This window comes from Oryzias melastigma, linkage group LG3 (assembly GCF_002922805.2).
Source record: "Oryzias melastigma strain HK-1 linkage group LG3, ASM292280v2, whole genome shotgun sequence".
NCBI classification, from domain to species: Eukaryota; Metazoa; Chordata; class Actinopteri; order Beloniformes; family Adrianichthyidae; genus Oryzias; species Oryzias melastigma.
The window spans coordinates 4,094,017-4,112,123 of NC_050514.1; the positions used below are offsets into that span (position 1 = coordinate 4,094,017).

The 18,107-nt window shown below is 36.4% G+C and overlaps 2 protein-coding genes across 28 annotated transcripts in view; both read right to left on the bottom strand.

Moving 5' to 3' along the window:
* The window catches only part of madd (MAP-kinase activating death domain), a 55,640-nt gene extending 44,099 nt beyond the window's left edge, over nucleotides 1–11,541 (bottom strand). For 7 of the 27 annotated variants that reach the window (XM_036216842.1, XM_036216850.1, XM_036216835.1 and 4 more), the window contains exons 1-3: nucleotides 11,188–11,540; nucleotides 1,658–1,849; nucleotides 857–1,498 (exon numbers count right to left, since the gene is read on the bottom strand). In XM_036216842.1, coding sequence (XP_036072735.1) covers nucleotides 857–1,498; nucleotides 1,658–1,716 — 701 coding nt within the window. In that variant the 5' untranslated portion in view covers nucleotides 1,717–1,849; nucleotides 11,188–11,540. Of the gene's footprint in view, nucleotides 1–856; nucleotides 1,499–1,657; nucleotides 1,850–11,187 lie in introns of all 27 variants that reach the window. The other 20 variants (XM_036216877.1, XM_024295320.2, XM_024295314.2 and 17 more) reach the window with 6 other exon arrangements.
* A 4,357-nt stretch (nucleotides 11,542–15,898) lies between these two features.
* Nucleotides 15,899–18,107, bottom strand: part of nr1h3 (nuclear receptor subfamily 1, group H, member 3) — a 17,956-nt gene continuing 15,747 nt past the window's right edge. Inside the window, exon 11 of the mRNA XM_024295306.2 lies at nucleotides 15,899–16,936. Coding sequence (XP_024151074.1) covers nucleotides 16,790–16,936 — 147 coding nt within the window. The 3' untranslated portion in view covers nucleotides 15,899–16,789. The remainder of the gene's footprint in view (nucleotides 16,937–18,107) is intronic.

An 18,107-nucleotide genomic window follows, 5' to 3' on the forward strand; every position in this document is an offset into this window, starting at 1 on the left:
CAAGCCTCCCCTCCCTCTTTTTGTCAGAGTTAGTCTATAAAGTCCCCTCCGGTGAAAATCATGTTTTTTGTGTTTTAACATGTCTGTGTGACTTTTTTCTTACGAAAGAGAACTAATGTAAAAATGAATCATTTTATTTTTGCATTTCAGAGTATTTCTCCTTTTAAATCTGTCGATCAAACTGTCTTGGACAGACTGTTTGAATGAATGACCTTCTTTCCATCAACAGCTCTGCTGCACATGCACTAAACCCTCATCTGGTCCGGCTAGCGTGTCTAGTTCAGGTTCTGTTGTAGAAGATTGTAAATCAATGAAAGAGAACTTTGATGTTAGCATTCATTATTTTCACAAGATCTCTGCTCTGAGAAACCAATGATTGAATGTATTGATCACAGTCAATAAACATTGGAGAATTAGCTAAAAGAGTCTTTGGTGAACTGGAAGGAGAAAGAATCAGGATTTTGGAGGAAGTTCAGTCCATGAAGATCTTCACTTCCTTGTCCGAGCTGACATCTGGATCAAAACGACACGGCTGGACATTACTGATATTACTGGACATTTCTATGTAGCAGCGGTGAAAATGTACGCTAGCGAGACAAAGAGCTATCATAACCAGACAGTGGGGGATCAGGGGCGGAACTGCTCAACACCAAAGGCCACGCCCTCTCAGAGGAGATTTTGGAAACAGAAGCTTCATATTAACATGAAAAATTGCTTTTTAAAACATTTAAAGTTTTGGTTAAAAACTTCATAATCATAATCAAAACACCACTGGGAAAATTTTTTTAGTCATAGCGGACTTAAGAAGAAAGAAGTTGTGTGTTAATAGACAAATGGATAAAACCTGAAACCTTACCTTTGGGTGGCACGTGGAAGGCCAGCTCTCTGAGTTAACCTTTGACTGCAACAGTCTACTAGCCTTTTGAGAATATATAAGCACTCCCTAAAAGTGGAGAAGAACGGGTAGTGGCTGAGTATGCACAGTGAGGTCAGAGTGCTGTTGCGGTTTCTAGCTGCCAGCTTTGCAGCGTTCCGTCTGTGCTGGGGAGACTTTCCAGAGTTGAGCTCGTCACCCGCCTGCTCACTCTGTTCTCCAGAGGCAGGTGGAGGTGCGGATTCAGTGCTAGTAGATGCAGGTAACACAGTAGATGACTCTCCGCTGCTGCCATCTGACACTTCGCTTGTGGTTTCAGCAGCCTTTGCTGTCGTCTCCGTGTGACCGCTCTTGTCTCCTCGAGGACGGTGATGTCCGCGTTGGAAAGATCGGTAAAAGTTGACGCAGATTCCATAGCGGGTGGTGCCTGAGTCTTTGTCGGTTAGCGTGAAGACAAACGAGGAGTCGTCACGCAGACTAACCCTGCGCTGTCTTATACTCAGACAGCCCTCCGGCTGGCAGAAGAACACCACGTCCGGTGGGAGGGGGAAGTCTGGGTGGTCTTCCAATGGGTAGCGGCGAAGAAGCTGAGGTGTCTGGGCCACACTGTCACTACTTGGTTGCCTAAAATGAATGTAAGCAAACATATTTTATGTTTTAGAAAGGAGTAACATAACTTTTCATCTTTCTACAAGAACAGACTAAACTGAAGGAGCAGCCTCAATAACGTCCTTTGTTAAGTTACCCATTTCAGGAAAGTGTACCCCAACAACTTAGACTTACCTTGCTCCAACCACTACCAAGTAGTCAAGAAGGCGTGGGCACATTTTCTTTTTCTCCATCTTTGACTGTGTCCTGTATGTCAAAGCATCCAGGAAAGTTGTTCCTTGTAGGCTCAGTGATGACTTTCCATAACAGGTGTATAGTTGAAACTAAGATCTTTACATATCATGATGGCGGAGACAAAAGACAGACCTGCAAGACATAGAGCACATACATACAAATTATGCACATACAAATTAGCACTCTTAATTCTTCATTTTGTTAAATTCTGCTCTAGATTTAGCCAAAATCCAGAGCAATTGTGTTAAATTATTGTCTATTTTTAGGCTAATTTAATAATTTATCTGCAGATTGTTTTTCTTTTTTTTAAAAATAATGGGTAATGCTGAACTGATTGGCCAAAATTAGTGGAGGGAAAAAATTAAGATCAAAACAATTATTGTGATATCAGTTTTTTAAACTCTCACTAAAAACATAAATCTCTTTCTGACCAGTAATCTAAAAGTTTATTTGAAGATGTGCTTTTTTAAATCTATGTAATCTAGCTACAAATGTTTAGGCAAGCAAATGCTGACTTTAGTATTTGACCCCGTGGGGTTACTCATAGCAATAAAGTCTAGCGCTGGGGTATTCAAATCCAGGCCTCGAGGGCCAGTGTTCTACATGTTTTCCAACCAACCTTCCATTGAAGCTCCTTATTGGCTATTTAGCCAATAAGGAGCTTCAATGGAAGGTTGGTTGGAAAACATGTAGGACACCGGCCCTCGAGGCCTGGATTTGAATACCCCTGGCTAGCGGTTTGGCTAATAACCACACAGCAAATTAGAAACACTGTCATTTTAATGCTCCCCTTAGTGTTAATCTTGACAACATACAGTAGATGTCAGACAATAAAAAGAGGAGTGGCATAAAAACCTCAAACTTTTATTTCCCATTGTCCTAGAATGCCGTAACCAAGTATCTAAGAATGCCTCCAAAAATACTTCATTGTGTTAAAATCTGTTTAAAAACAGCAGACTACTTTTTGGACAAATGGCAGCAAACTGCAGTCTTATACAACAACAACAACAAATGTCTCGGTGTGATAAGCTGCTTAGGAGTCTTAAGAGTTGGGGGGATTGAGTACCACTAGCAGCTTGTATTGTGAAAATTAAAACTTTTTGTCACACAAGTGCAGGCAGTGAAGCAAGATCTGATAGTTTACTAACTTTAGCCTCTGAGCCCCATGGGTATAGTGTCATCTATAGGACACTAGGTTGATCTAATAGTCAGATGATGTCATCTCATAAAGAATCATGATTCAGTTAAGTATGTAAACAACTGAATGTAAAATATTTAAATCCATGTTGAGTTTAGACTAGGCAATATGATAATACATATTGTGCCGGCAATAGAAAAGTGTCTATCGTGCCATTTCTCCTCTATTGTTTATATCGTTTCAAACCTAATTTGATCATTACGCCAAACTTACCATTAAATAGCCAGGGACAACTGCATACAGTATAAAATGGGAGCAGGTGCAACATCTCCTCATGCTGGCTGGTTTGACCCAAAACCTTTCAAGAAATGTTTAGCAAACCTTCACTAAATTATGCTGACCTGTACATTTTTGGAAAGTACAAGAGTAAAAAGGTCAACTGAAATAAATAACTTAAATAGTCTGTTCACGACATCCCGTAAGCCCATTCACATCCAAATTTTCCATGTCTTGCATGCAATTATTCCACAAGAAAAACTGATTTGTGATCAGATGAAAAATTAAGAGTACAAACTTGAAAGAAAAAAAAAAGAGTATCTCAAAAGGCTGGTTTGCTCTACCAGCAACCAAGGGGAAGTACTCAATGGTAAAACAACTGTCATTTCCTTAAGAGGCATTTTCCAGTATTAAAACAGGACAGCTCTGTCAGAACACTTGGTTTCCAAAACATCTGCTGAAGACTGAATGACTGAATCAGAAGCTTTAAGCATCCCCAAACCAAAGCAAGTGTTTAGAGTTTTAGACTATCTGTTATGGATGCCTAAAAGCTAACTCATCCATGATCCACAAAACAGACTGTTTCGCAGACAGATCAGTTTTGACTGAATTGCATAACACCAAGAAGCCTCTTGTAATTCACACCATAGAAACTCCACCCTGTCAAACACATATCAAGTGAACTCAGCAGGTTCTCTCTCTGAAGCTACATCCACACCGCCCTTGACAAAGTGCTTGTAACCCATGTGCTATCCTAGGTATGTTGACGTTGAGAGTGGGGTCATCTGGACCCCACAAGACAGTGTGCTGAATTTTTCTTTTTCTCAATGATTTTTGATTTTCACTGCTGTCCGTGGCAGACATGAAATCCTGTCCACCTTCATCCACATTTGTCATTGAATGGATAACACGTCGAAGTAAGGCTTCGGTCATCTGGACCCCAATAAGATAGCACAAGGGTTGAGGGACCACTTCCAAGAAAAGTTTATATAAATGCTCATAAATGCTGGCCGTTTACAGGTTCTACAACACACGCCGTGAAAAAGCTGTAACAGGTTGAATTTTGAACATGGATGGTGTTCCCTTTAATTCACACAAGTGCCAAAAGTTCGAATACTGATCATGGAGGAGAAATTAATAATTGTGGTTTGTGCCCGGCCGGAATTATATGACGCCAAGTCAGTCATAAATTGGAATAGAACTGTGAAAGAAAAAGCCTGGAGCAAGGTTCACAAAATTTGCACTACTTCAACAATTCGCTCCAAGCCTCTTCCTACTGTCAATGGCGGACACACGTTAGTATTGGATAGGGACAATAAAGTGTAAACGCCATATGCAAAGGCATGCAAAGCGCAATGTTGAACATGCGTCACATGCCCGCTGTGAACATAGAATTACTTGCAGCCTATTATTCTTATGTGCAGTGATAAATGTAAGGGTGGACACAATCTAACCAGAGAAAGACACAATTAAATTCATGAATTTCCATATTTTGGAATAAAGGAGAGTTTCGCCACTCCACATTTTTTTTTTACAGACACACTAAAACACACCCATTCCAACATGGCATCATCCATCAAACACAGATACACGTATTGAGCCATCCCAGAATGGTCTCCCCTGAGAAATCTCACACATAGTGCATGGGCTGAACCAGAACGCTTAAAAGAGACAAACCTCATCTTTATGAGGCATCCATGCTTACTACTATAAACCTGTCCAATCTAACTTATGTAAATAGAAAAAAAATAGAAAACTAAAAAAGTCCATACAATTCCTCAGGTTTTTAAGTGTTATGTTTTTTTCTTTGACTCTGAAATAAACCGTCATTCTTGGGATGATTGTTATCCCATGAAGTCAATTTTTGGCCAATCTTTCATTCTGACAGGAAGCCTCTGGTTTGACTTTAGACAGTAGTATAGAACAGAGCTCTTTATTGACTTAGTGCCTGCACAGTGTCATTACAGTTGTTACAAGATGTTTGTCCTGATATGCGTTGCTTGATTTTCACAAAGCAATATGAATTATGGTCAAACACACCCATTCTGGTTTTATGTGTCCACCTGAGTTTGTCCTGGAAGTACTATGGTTGCTAACAACATACTACCCAACTAACGTCTTTTTTTCTCCATTATTCCTTTACCCTCTTATTTCAAAACAATAACTTTTAGTTATTATAGTTTGGTTTACTGCATCCTTCCTTAGTATGTTATTTTATTCATTCATTCAAATAAACTCTTCAGTGAATAAAGATTTTTAATCCAGATCCACTATCAAAAATTACTTGTGAGCAATTTGGTAAAAGACAGAAATAAACAGCAACGCTGCTCTTTACAGTGACTGCTCAGCAGTGATGAGGGCCAGAAACCACATTACAAACTCTTTAAGTACAGAGAGATTTGTTCTGCTGATGAATCTGCAACAAAGTACAGCTCATGTCTACATGAAGAGCATTCTGATGTTGCACAGAAAACAATAATGCAGAAACAGCAATGGCAGAGATGGTAGATTTTGAATTGACGGAGAAAGAGGACGAGAACAGCATGTTGAAGCAAAAGAGAAGAAACATTTGTTGTTATAAAATTGCATGTTTAAATGCAAAAAAAGAAGTCAATACAGACCTTGTTTACTCTATCCAAGACTGATCAAGCTGTTTATCATGTCCCCACACACAGTTCTGCTTTCAGTGGCAATCATCATGCCTACTTCAAATTTTATACCATCGATGCACTAGTTCTTCCTTGAAAGACAGAAATAATCTTCTGCTTCGATAATGGATGAAGCACAAGCTGAATACATTTTTCAAAGTGGGTCTGCACAAAATAAATTAGATTTCTTTTTTCTGTCATGACTCTGAAAGAAAACAATATTTCATGTTGCACCTATAGCTATCTGATGGGCTTTCATCAAAAAGTTTTCTAAATATTAGGTATTAGAAATCCTACTCTATGGGATTTTGCTTAGAATTGTACATACAACAGCAGCTGCTTCTCAAGCATCTCTCCTTTCCTCCTTGATGCTTCGTTATCCCATACCTGCTGATAATCAATTAATCAACAGCATCTGATTAGGGGCATCTGGCAGCTTCTCTTCCATCCACAGAAACGACCAAGAATGTACTTACAAGCTCCATGTGGATTTTAGTTAGCCACTTATGCTGTGGGTTTTATTTTTATTAATTGCATTTTTTTAATCAAGCTCTAAATACAGTGCTACAAAACACATTCATACAACGAGTGACACTTTTTGGAGATGCGGTTTTGTCTGGCAAAAATATCCACAAATAAAAAGAACTCAAGGCCAAATGGGTAACATGTAAACCTGAAGCGTGACTCTACAGCGGCACATCTTCATAAAAGCTGTCATAACCCACAGCAGACCTTATGTGTGAAACACAGCTGTGTCCAGAGGACATTAAGGGTGGCTTTATCACAAAAGGCTCAGATGCATTATGGGTGCAATTACTTCTAATAACTACTTTGGAGTAGAGCAGCTATTCTGGGATCTATGTAAAACTGACCTTGAGATGACCAGATACAAAGAAGGTCTAAGTGTTAACACTTTTATAACCATCAGAGAAAATTCCTCAGAAACTCACAGATAACAGTATAAAAATACAAGAACAAGCTTGTTCATACCTGACTAATAATAATTTAACCTACTGTATCCTGTTTGTCTCGAGAAAAATAATGTAGATTATACATTTTCAAAATACACATTGCAAAATTGTTCAAATGTGGTAAAAACGGAGGATATTTTTCCTGGTAAAACTTTTCTAAAAAAAGACAGACTAAAACAAATTCACAGCATCCACATAGCACTGAAGTATTTTCACAATTGGGAAGAGGAAATAGAAGAACTCGGGTACAAGGAAAGCAGGAAACAAAATCTTCATGTTTGTTACATAGGAAATAAGCATAAAATACTTAAATCTCCCAATCTAAACTAGTTTATTTTACTAATAATCCAGAAATTGAATCTAAACATAAGACTGGAAATGGGAAAACCTTCTGGTAGGAAGCCAAAATGACTGTTTTATGAAACAAAAGAGCTCTAGGGACACTCAATCAAAGCAATAATAAAGAACAGCAACATTATTTTTAGATGAGGATGTACAAAGTGTTCCACCTCCACTCTTCCATTGAAATAGGCTCCTCTTTAAGCCATCTTTTTCTCCCACTTAAAAAAAAATCCAACAAGGCAGTTTAATCTCAGAAGAAAAGATAACGATTCAGTTAACAGATGCATCTCCTCAAAGTGATGTGAAAAGCAGCAGGCATTGCTTATGTAAGCCTGCAGCAGAAACATATGATTCACATGCTCTCAACATGGACAGCAGTTTGGCCCGTGATAGCATAAGCAGACAGGAAAGAGTTGAGTGCTATGTCCTCAAAGAAGGCTCCACTTTTGACTTGTTATAGACCTACGCAATAAATCGCAAATTTATCGATATTGCATTATCAGCCTGTGCAAAACGTCTATTGCAAAAGATGACATAAACTGCAATACATAGTTACATTAAATGTTTACACACACACTAAAACAGAGGTCTGCAACCTTCAACACTTAAACAGCCACTTGGGTCGATTTCTCACCAACCAAAACCCAGTCACTCACCCTTTAAAAAATAAGATACTGATTTATATTTATGTTTTTGCAACTGACGTGATACATTTAAATATACTAGTGTACTTTTTGGCATAAATAAAACATAAAGATAAAGAGAAGATATATATATTTTAAAACATGAAATAGTTAATAACTTTTGACATAGATCTGCATGACTTCTTTTCAAAATAAATGACATCCTACACCATGGGACCATGTCAGTGCAGAAAATGTAGTAGGAAGTGCAAAGTCATGAATTATAGAAAGGGACACTTTAAAACCTTGAATTTGTTCTAAATTGAAAATCTGCTTCATAATCCAGTGGATTATAATTTAAAGTATCTTTGTGCTTACTGACAATTCTGTGATAAATGAAGCACAAAATGAAGTCCAAATGTGTCAGTATGACATTGATAAACTACAAAGGATTGATGGAGAGTCACGGCTGCTGTTGTTAGGATCATCGATGAATGATTCACACTGCCCTTTAACTGTTTTTGAAACAGTTTAATAACGTTTAAGTTAATTTACTTTTTTCTAATTTTACTACTTCCTTACTTTTTCCTTTTTTTATTTTATTTAAAACATTTTTTAAATGTTATTTAACCAAAGAGCCACAATGGAGGGGTAATAGAGCCACATGTGGCTCCGGAGCTGCAGGTTGCAGACCCCTGTGCTAAAACAATCTCATGCCAGCTTGAAGTACTTAACAAATCAAATGGAGCCCTTTATGTTTTTAACCAATTGGATGGACCCCTTTGAGTTAGATGCCTGGCACATGTAGACAAGGGCCAGTAAGAGTATAATTTATGTTATTTTGAGTATTATTTAAACAAAGCTGTTGCATTCAAATGGACATGATATATTAGTTGTTTTGCCATTTGTCCATGTATCATAATTCATATCATCATCACAATATTGATCTCTAATATTATATTGTCTCATATTGTGTAGCCCTACTTTATTTAAATAAAATTATCTGATAATGTGCAGCTGAATTTCCATAGATTATTTAGTAAAACCACAAGACACCAATAGGAAATTTAGATTAAAAAAAAGCCACAAAAAATAGATTAGTAAAATATTCATTTAAAAATTAGGATGCATAACTATTCTACAACAAACTTATGACTCAGGTTTCTTTTTGAAAATTTAGAAAAAAAAAAGTGCATGGCACAAAGCAGGGTATTCTGCATAATATTTTTGTAGTAAAAATTATGAATTTGTGTGAATGTATTATCAAACTAGAAGTGCTTTCCAATCAAGATTCTTGCCAAAGTTTATGGATCAAATTATTCCTGAATCATTGTATCTGCAAGATTTAGAAGGAAAGACAGAAAAAGCCAGAAAAAACAAAAAGCTAATGGCCAATTCAAAAACATTAACACTATACTCTCCCTTCTTTCCCTCCATAATAACCATAGAGAAGACTCCAAAACCACAACTAAAAGTCTTCACTGAACAGCAGATGATGTCGGCCATCTGCTTCTGTCATGGTGCCATGTTTATGCATTTTGTGCAGACTTTGAAAAGTAAATTGAATCTTCGTTCATAATCAATGAGCTGCAGTTAAATTAAATTCACTTAGCAACACCAATTTACAAGAGATCATCTAAAGGCAAGGACAAACAAGTTTACATTTTTCTTCTCCAATATCATGTGATTTAAATGCTAGAAAGAGAACCAAAGCAACTGCCTTCTTCATTTTAATTAAAAATAAATAAATATGTCCACTAGCTAATTTATGAAGGAGTATCAAGTTATCACATTAATTTCGAATTACTCATTAGACAAATTAGCTAATTTTTAAAAAATCTAGTTAATCTTATTTTTCATCTATAACTTATTATGTAAGTGATAAATGCCCGACGAAGTGTGTGTTATCAAAAAGTAATGGACGAAGGGGAGGGCAGAACCGTGTGAATCAAGAAGTTATATATTATTATTATTATAAGTTATATATTAAGTTATCAGTACTTTAATCTTGTTTTCTTAAATAGTTTTTTTTACAAAAAGCATACCATTTGATAACCAGTGCGATGCGTTGTCATGGTAACGGCCACAGCGCCTGCACTGACCTCACTCAGCTGCAGCAGAGGAAAGTGATATATATGCTAAGCAGCATCATAAGTTAAACAAAGCATTATTTCAGAAGAAAACTACAATTTATTGTTGTGCAATCACAACAGAGAAAATGTATTTTAATGGGTCAAAAAGTGTCTCCTCCTTGTGTCTCATCTCCTCGTATTCTCTTCTGCTGTACCCCGACCTTTAAAATGGTCAAATTCACCAAACAGGTTAAATGAAAATATTAAACCACTCGTGTCTTTTCAACAATCCTACTGTTGTGTTAAATTATTAGAGCACTCAGGACCAGATGCTTTTTTTTTCCTTTTTCTTAATTTTTTGAGACTGGAAAAAAAAAGCTTGGTGGCGTAACAGTAAAAAGGAAGGAAGTCTGTTAAAATAAAAAAAAATGTTTGTTGTATTTTGATATTTTATTATGCCGCAATGTAAAAAAAATTAAGTAAAACATACCTCAAAGTGAGGCTTTTTACAGCAACATTAGGTTAGATTAAAAACAGATTAATTAGGTTAATTAATTACAGTTCATGATTAATTATTCACTCAAAAATATGAATGACATGACAGCAATACTACTTAGGAACATTGTAGACAAAGTGAATGAATGATAGCATGATGTACTAGAACATGACAATCTATTAGAATGATGAAAGATGTTTTTTGTTTATAGTTAATGACTACCTGCTGCTTTCAATTACGTTTTTTCGTTGTCTGTAAACATTATTTTGATTGACGTCCCGGTCATGTAAAGCATTTGAAAATTCACTAACCATCGTTTTTTGTTCTTTTCTGACACATTTGAGGCCAGAAGGTGTGACGGAAACTGACTCAGGACAAAAAGACTCATTAGGTGTTGCTAATAGAGAATTTATAATGACTAAATAGAGAAAGAAAAGCGTCGTGCGTGTCAACTCTAACGCACTAGTCTGCTGTGATAAACTGGATACGGAGAAGTGTAGTAACAATTTGCACGCGCTACCTCCAGATAAGGCAAGGGCATTTGCCAAAACCGGGATAAGGCAGTGCCAACGCCTCTAAAACCCAGACATGGGGCTATATAGCTTTTAGGTACCGCCACACTTTCTATATTTGTGTGGAGCCGTGAGCATTTGTGTCGTGCGCGGTGTTCCTATCAACGAAGCATCTTCTCACCTCCTCTGCCAGCCTTATGCTCTCCTACGTCACGGATGGATTAGCTAGCATGCTAGCTAGCTAGGAGTAGCTTGAATGATTTTACGGTTTCCGTATTTTCTTTTAAAACGTTACATGTTATTAACACATTACACAAAGCATTTAAATAAATAAAGCTTAAACAAACAAGTTAAATATAAACTATAAAAACATTGCATAAGGACGCTCCTACCTGGTTGCGTTAGCCTGTTAGCCGCTAACGTTCGCCGAGAAGCCAGCTGCCAAAGACGGCCCGAGTTCTAGGTGTCCTCTTCGGTCACGGAGAAGGGAGAGACTGTCCTCTCAGGCTGTCCTTTGAAATTCAGTCTTAAATTAATGATATTGACCATTTGGATGTTCTGACGGAGGCGTACGACTTAGTCTGACTAGCTCAGGGCAACGTAAATGATGCGGGATGTGCGTCCGCCTACTGCACGGCGAGCAAGTGGTTCGGTCAGTTACAACCAAGTGACTTCACAACATCCTCCTCCTCCTCTTCTCCTCCTCCCTCCTCATCGTGAGTCTGTAGGGAGTTCCGCATACTGAGAACCTGATCGAACGGAAGCGATAAACAATCCTGCAGACTGAAACAGTCTGCTTTAATGTGTAGTTCAATAATTGATCAGGTTATTCTACTGATGTGTTTAAATTACAAACCGACAAGATACACGTAAAACTAAAATATGGACAAAGCTAAAGATGATCTCACTTTTTACTTTATATAAAGTAAAAAAATAATAACAGTAGAGACTTTTGTTTTTCTTGACTTATATATTTTAAGTTTTTTTTTTTTCAACTTTTTTCAAAGTTAGGATAGAACATAAATGTTAATTATCTGAGCTTCACACATCTGATGAATTTTGTTGCAAATTCAAGGCATAAAAAATAATTCATTTAAGTTATGTATATTTATCACTTTAATATTTTGTTTATGCATTATTTAAAATAAATGTTTTCATCAGCTAAAAAATAGTACCAACATAAATCTTTATTAAATCCTTATTATTAATAATACATAAAAATATTTATCATTTTACTACCAGTACTTTGTTTTATGATGTATGAAACATGGAGCTTAAAAATAAACTTTGATTTGATCATTATTAATAATACATTAAATAAATGGCTATATGAAATAAATAAATGGTGTCAACCACGTAAAAGCATGGATCCATCCTGCCTCGTATCAATGGTTCAGGCTGGTGGTGGGGGTGTCATGGTGTGGGGGATATTTTCTTTGCACACTTTGAGCCCCTAAGTGCCAATTGATCAATATTACAGCACCACAGTCTACCTGAGTATTGTTGCTGACCGTGTCCATCCCTTTATGACCAGAGTACCATCTGCTGATGCTACTTCCAGCAGGATAAGATTCCATGTCATAAAGCTGGACTCATCTCAGACTGGTTTCTAGAGCATGACAATGAGTTCACAGGACTCTAATGGCCTCTACAGTATAGACTGTAGATAGAAATTGTGATTATACAGTCTATTCTCCACAGTCACGGTCTACGATCAACCTAATAAATCACATTTGAGATGTGCTGGAACAGGAGATTGGCATCATTGATGTTCAGCCGAAAAATCTACAGCAACTGTGTGATGCTATCATGTCAATATGGACCAAACCCTCTGAGGAATGTTTCCAGTACCTTGTTGAATCTATGTCACCAACGATTAAGGCAGTTCTGAAGGTAAAAGGGGGTCCAACCCAGTACTAGCAAGGTGTTCTTATTAAAGTAACCATTATTTAAGAGTAATCGTGTTGTCAAGAGGATGACAACGTCTAATTTTTCTTTATTTTTCAATAACTTTAGGACCCAATATCTTGACGTATCTATTCATTTCTATTATTTTTTTGTCTTCTTTGTATTCATTGCTTGAAATAACCCCATTTTGATCTTAAATAGCCCTTTTTTTTAAAAAAAAATCCTGTCTTAATATTTCCCCTTTCTGAGAACATGTAGAATACATAAAGACGTCAACTTATCATTACAGCAGAGTTTTAATTTATACTGTACATACAAAAACAAGTTCTTCAGAGGTTACAAGTATTAAAATAGTCTTGAATTTCTATTTATATATCAATGTTTACAGCGTCACCCATTGAAGACATGAGATCAGAAGTCACAATTACAGTATATACAGTACAATTACCTTTGAAACCTACAGAATTAACACGAGCCTTAAAGAGTCAACAACAGATCTGCCTTTTTTCCGTTAGTTCTAAAGCACACTTATAGTTTCAGATTTATCGCTATTCTTCTGTCAGATTTAACCCGGGTGGATAATCCACGCTCAAAGTCCCTAATTGAAGTTAGTGTTTGGCCAGTAAACTTGCCAAAAAGACCAAAAAGCAAACCCCACATTTCCCTTAAAGGGGGATACAAAAATAAAACTCTGAAAACAAATTAAGAAAATACAGAATGGCGTCGTCAATCTTATTGTTTCACCAAAATTAAAGTATTAACATGTTTATGTTGTGTTAAGTCAATGACAAATGCATGTTTAAGAAGAAAGGCAACAGACATCACAATACAGCCGATTTATCAACAAGAATGCAAAAGTTTTGCACTTTTCTACGCAAAATTCACTTATATTCAAGCAGTTTTTCAATCAGCAAACTGAAGCAACAGGTAACAAACTCAGGTGTGATGTTGAACTACACCGACTGCCTCCATCTGTAAAGAAATACTGCATACTGTCTGTTGTGAAGGTGCTTTAAGAAAAAGCTGGAAGAAAAGAAAAAGTATGAATATTTTTGGATTATTCTGCAGTCTAATGCTTGTGGATGGAGCTCCATGGGTTTCCTCTGTTGTCTGTAAGGTGCACGTTTAAAACAAAGTGTTTAACAAGAGCTAAATAAAAACAGGAAGATCAACTAAAAAAGTCAATTATGTGCAATTCAATGATCATGATGAAAAGGCCCAAGTTATTTACACCATGAGTTAATTTAAAAGTACATAAAACCCTGTGACATCCAGATATTAAAAGAAAAATTCACGTTAGTTTGTGCTCAACTCAATTCAGAAACAATATTACAAAAAAATGGATTAAATCATTTTTGTGACAGTGTTCTTCGGATAAAGGTATTCATTGAAAAGCTGAAATATTTCCCCCTGACAGTAAATATATGGTGTTAATATATATATATTCCAACAAAATATCATTATAATGCTTCAAGTATGTCTAATTTTAGACAAAACTAATATAATTATTAACAATTTGAGGGAAAAAAAAAAATAAGATGAATTGGCTACCCAAAAAGCCATGACGGTCACGTCAGAGCAGGCCATGTTTCTACTGCCAGCTTTGTTTTACTCCACTATGGAGCAAAACCATACAGTTTACTGCTCTCTGTGATATATTTTTAATTTGAAGCTGCTATTTATTGTTCTTAAACTAATAGATTTTTTTTTATATGTAGCTAAGTTTTCAATTTTTTTTTTAATAAATTATACTTGAAGGTACAATTAAGTCACATAAATAAATATATTTTTTCTTATATTTTGAGTCTTGGTAAAAAATAACTGTTTAATTTTAAAGGAGGAAGTTTGTTTTAAGGTCATTTGTTTATCTCTTCTTGAAATGTTAAAACTGGATTCAGTAGCACCAACTGTCACTATCGGTACACTGAAGTGGTAAATTCACATCCGGGTTTGAAAACCTTTTTTTTTTCCATCGTTTGCATTCACATGCTGCTAAAAAACTCTTGCAAATTCTTTTCGTGTTCTTTTTAGCGTAAAAATAAATACACAACATACGTGAAAATGAATGGGCAACTATTGTTCACCAAAAATAAAAGGTCCCTTGTACATTTGGAAGAAAGCTTAAGTGATATAGTAGCAGGTGGAGGGGTTGCTATTGTTTAGCCCAATTTTTTGCACCTGAGCACCTACAGCGGGACTCACTTTCTCAAATAATACAGCGGGATTGAGCATTTTGATAGTTTTAAAGTCGAGGAAAATTGTGTTTTTAGCATGTTCTCATGGCATTTTTCTGTGCAAAGAGAATTAAGTTCACAATTACATTTCTGAGTATTTCTTTATTCAGATTGTTGTGAATCAGGAGCAGATGAAAAAATTTGAAGATCATATTTGTTACGTAGAAGCTACTGCAGCGGCCACAAGCTCCCTGCTGCGCTCCATTCTGATGCATCCACTTGTAGACGACTAGATTCATGAACGTCTTTGTTTTCCTCGTCTGAGCTGGAATCTGGATCAAAGCTCTACAGCTGGATAGCTCGCCATTTTTGTAGTACCGCTGACGTTAGCTAGGGGTTGTGAGGGGCTGTAAGCTAGTGGGAAAGAGTGTAAACATATGGATGACGGAAAGGGGGGTGGGCTTACTCCGAGCTTACTCTGGATTTCTAATGAACTCTTGCCACTCTGCAGAAACTGTGTCCTAGAAAACGACACTTTTTTTTGTCCAAAAAATGGCATAAATGTAATTTAAAGACCACTGGGAACGCTTTGAAGATAGATGCAAAGATGGTTGGAGTGGGATTTTAAAAAATCTCAGAGTATTATATTAGCATTTATGATAATAGTTAGAAGACAACAAAAACTACCAAACAAAAACTGAGTTTAACATAAGATTATTATGAAAAATGAGCAGTTTGGTATCCTAAACTGTCCATTAAAAACCCCATTTGTAGCAGAAATGCAAATAAGAATGACATGAATATAAATGTACTACTTTACTTGAGTAGAAAGCCTTTTGAGTCATTTGCTTGAATTTCAGATTTTCAATCTGCAGCTCACAATATTGACAGTTTTCCTTCAAATATTTGTATCTAAATTGCAGCTATTCAAGTCCTTCTTGGGAGAAACTGAGTATTTAATTACAAAGTTTTTTTTTGATGTCCTGCCATCTTGTGTTGTTGCAGTTTAAAAGTTTTTTTCTTTTTTGGGGGGAGTTGTGTGATTTTGGGGCTGGCAGCAGATTTAGGATTTCAAATGGAAAATGTTTTTTATTCTAAACAGAACGCTGCTAAATAGATTTAGTGACTTAAGAGTCACAGTGGAGAATAAATGATGTTCCTTTGGGAAAAAAATAAAAATAAAAATGGCTAAGTTATATCTACTGCATTAATGAGCAATGCAACATGCTGGTGTCAAGGCTTCGGTCCATCTCATCCACCAGAAGGAGATGGATGAAGAACGCACATTCACGCGGTCATTCATTCTATCTGCTTCATGGAACTTATGAAGGTTTAAAACTATTGATATAAGGAGAAGTTTGGGTTTATTTTCTTTGTGGTGTATTTCTAAAATCTCAATAAACCATCACCAAAAAAAAGCCAAAAAGGTAAGATTATTAGTCAGAGTGATGCTCTAAAAATCCAACTCCAAACACACACAAGCCAGCAGCAGATAAGAAAGAGTCTGTTTGAATTCACCCAGAATCCACCTCCAAGTATTGCACGACTGCAGTAACCGATCCTTTGAAGTGACTTTCTGATGCTGTTTGTGACAGTCATAGCCAAGACCTGCTCAGTGATTCCTGATTTTAATCATGACAGGAAGGGTACAGAACAGTTTCTAAATCAAGGGGGAGCAGGTGGAAAAGCCAGACGGTCACATTTTCTTCAGTTTATCCCAAACACAAAAGTCATGTGGAAAATCTCTTAGAGATCCAGGAGGTAAAGATGCTCTTCTCCCTCGGGGAAGAACAAAAACAAAACCTCAAATCAACGACCGACCCTCAACTAGAATGAGTCAGTAGTGTGCTGGCTGGGTGGGATGTCCATGTCGGGGTTCATCAAGTCACAGACGGGGCTATCAGGTCTGCAGTCACTCATTGACGTCCCAGATTTCAGACAGCAGAGGGGGAAGCTTCTTGTCCTGAAGGCGAAGGGCAAAAACCTGCTCCGAGTGAACGCTACTTAATGTGCGAAGGCTCACCAGTTTCATTAGCATACGGGGAAACATCAAGTGATCCTGGAAAAACACGGACACAAAATTTATGATCAACATCACATCAGTATGATGTGAAAAACATCAACAAATGAAAGCAAAAATGCAAAGAATAAATTATCTGATGTCCAAAAGACTTAAAGGAAAAATGAAGGCATGAATACAATCATTTAACGAAAATAAATTAAGATGCATTTTAAAGCAGGTTTGAAAGAGGGGTTGAGGTTATATTTCTACAAGAGTGACTGTTGTCTGATTTTAGACAGAAAAATTACATAATACAAAGTAAGAAATATTGACAGTTTATGAAACGCTTCAAATGTACCAGAAAGAGTTCAGAAGACCTCAGTGGGCCTCAGCTCGGGATGTCCCGATCCGATCATGTGACTGGAAATCGTCACATGTTGCATCTCGTTCGGAGATCTGATGTTTATTTTATTATAATTATGATGAGAACTAAATTATTCAAGCTAATTATTGCAGATAAGTACTCAAAAATCTGCATTTGAACAGATCGTGACATTTTACTTTCGTAAAAGCAGCAGAATACAGCTCTAGCTTGAGCAGCAAGAGCACAAAAACTGTTGGGTAAGATTAGCAAGGCCAGATTCAGACTTAAAATGTAAAAACTGACAAGTCTGTCTATTGGGTTGACTTGAAAGAAACCACGACTTACAAATGTATTACAAAAGAAAAAAAATTGTTTTGGGTTTTTTTTCAGTGAGAAATAAAAGGAGAGATGGCTGCTAAGGGACCGTCTACGAAGTGCAAGATCCAAAAAAAGCGATGGAAAAAAAAAGCAATCTATAATCTGTAAATATTAATTGTTATGTTGATATGAGCTAGTCGTGAATATTAATCATATTCATGATAGAATTACTTAAAAAGAAAGTCATTAATTTTTATAGATATGAATTAAATCTGATCAAAAATGTTTAATTGTCCTGAAGATATTAAAGCTACAGTAAATAAATGTTCTCAGATGACTAACTGTTTTTACTAGTTAATAGTTAATCATTTTTCTAGTTGCACTATTTTTACTTGATTGTTAAAACTACTTCACCAATGTGTTCTCTTTAAGTGTTAGATGATAAAACATTGCCATGCAAACTAAAAATTGGGGTCAACCTGGATTTGGTTATAAATGTGTTCATTTTTTAATGTGCTCCAAATTCATTGGATTGGGACTCAATAT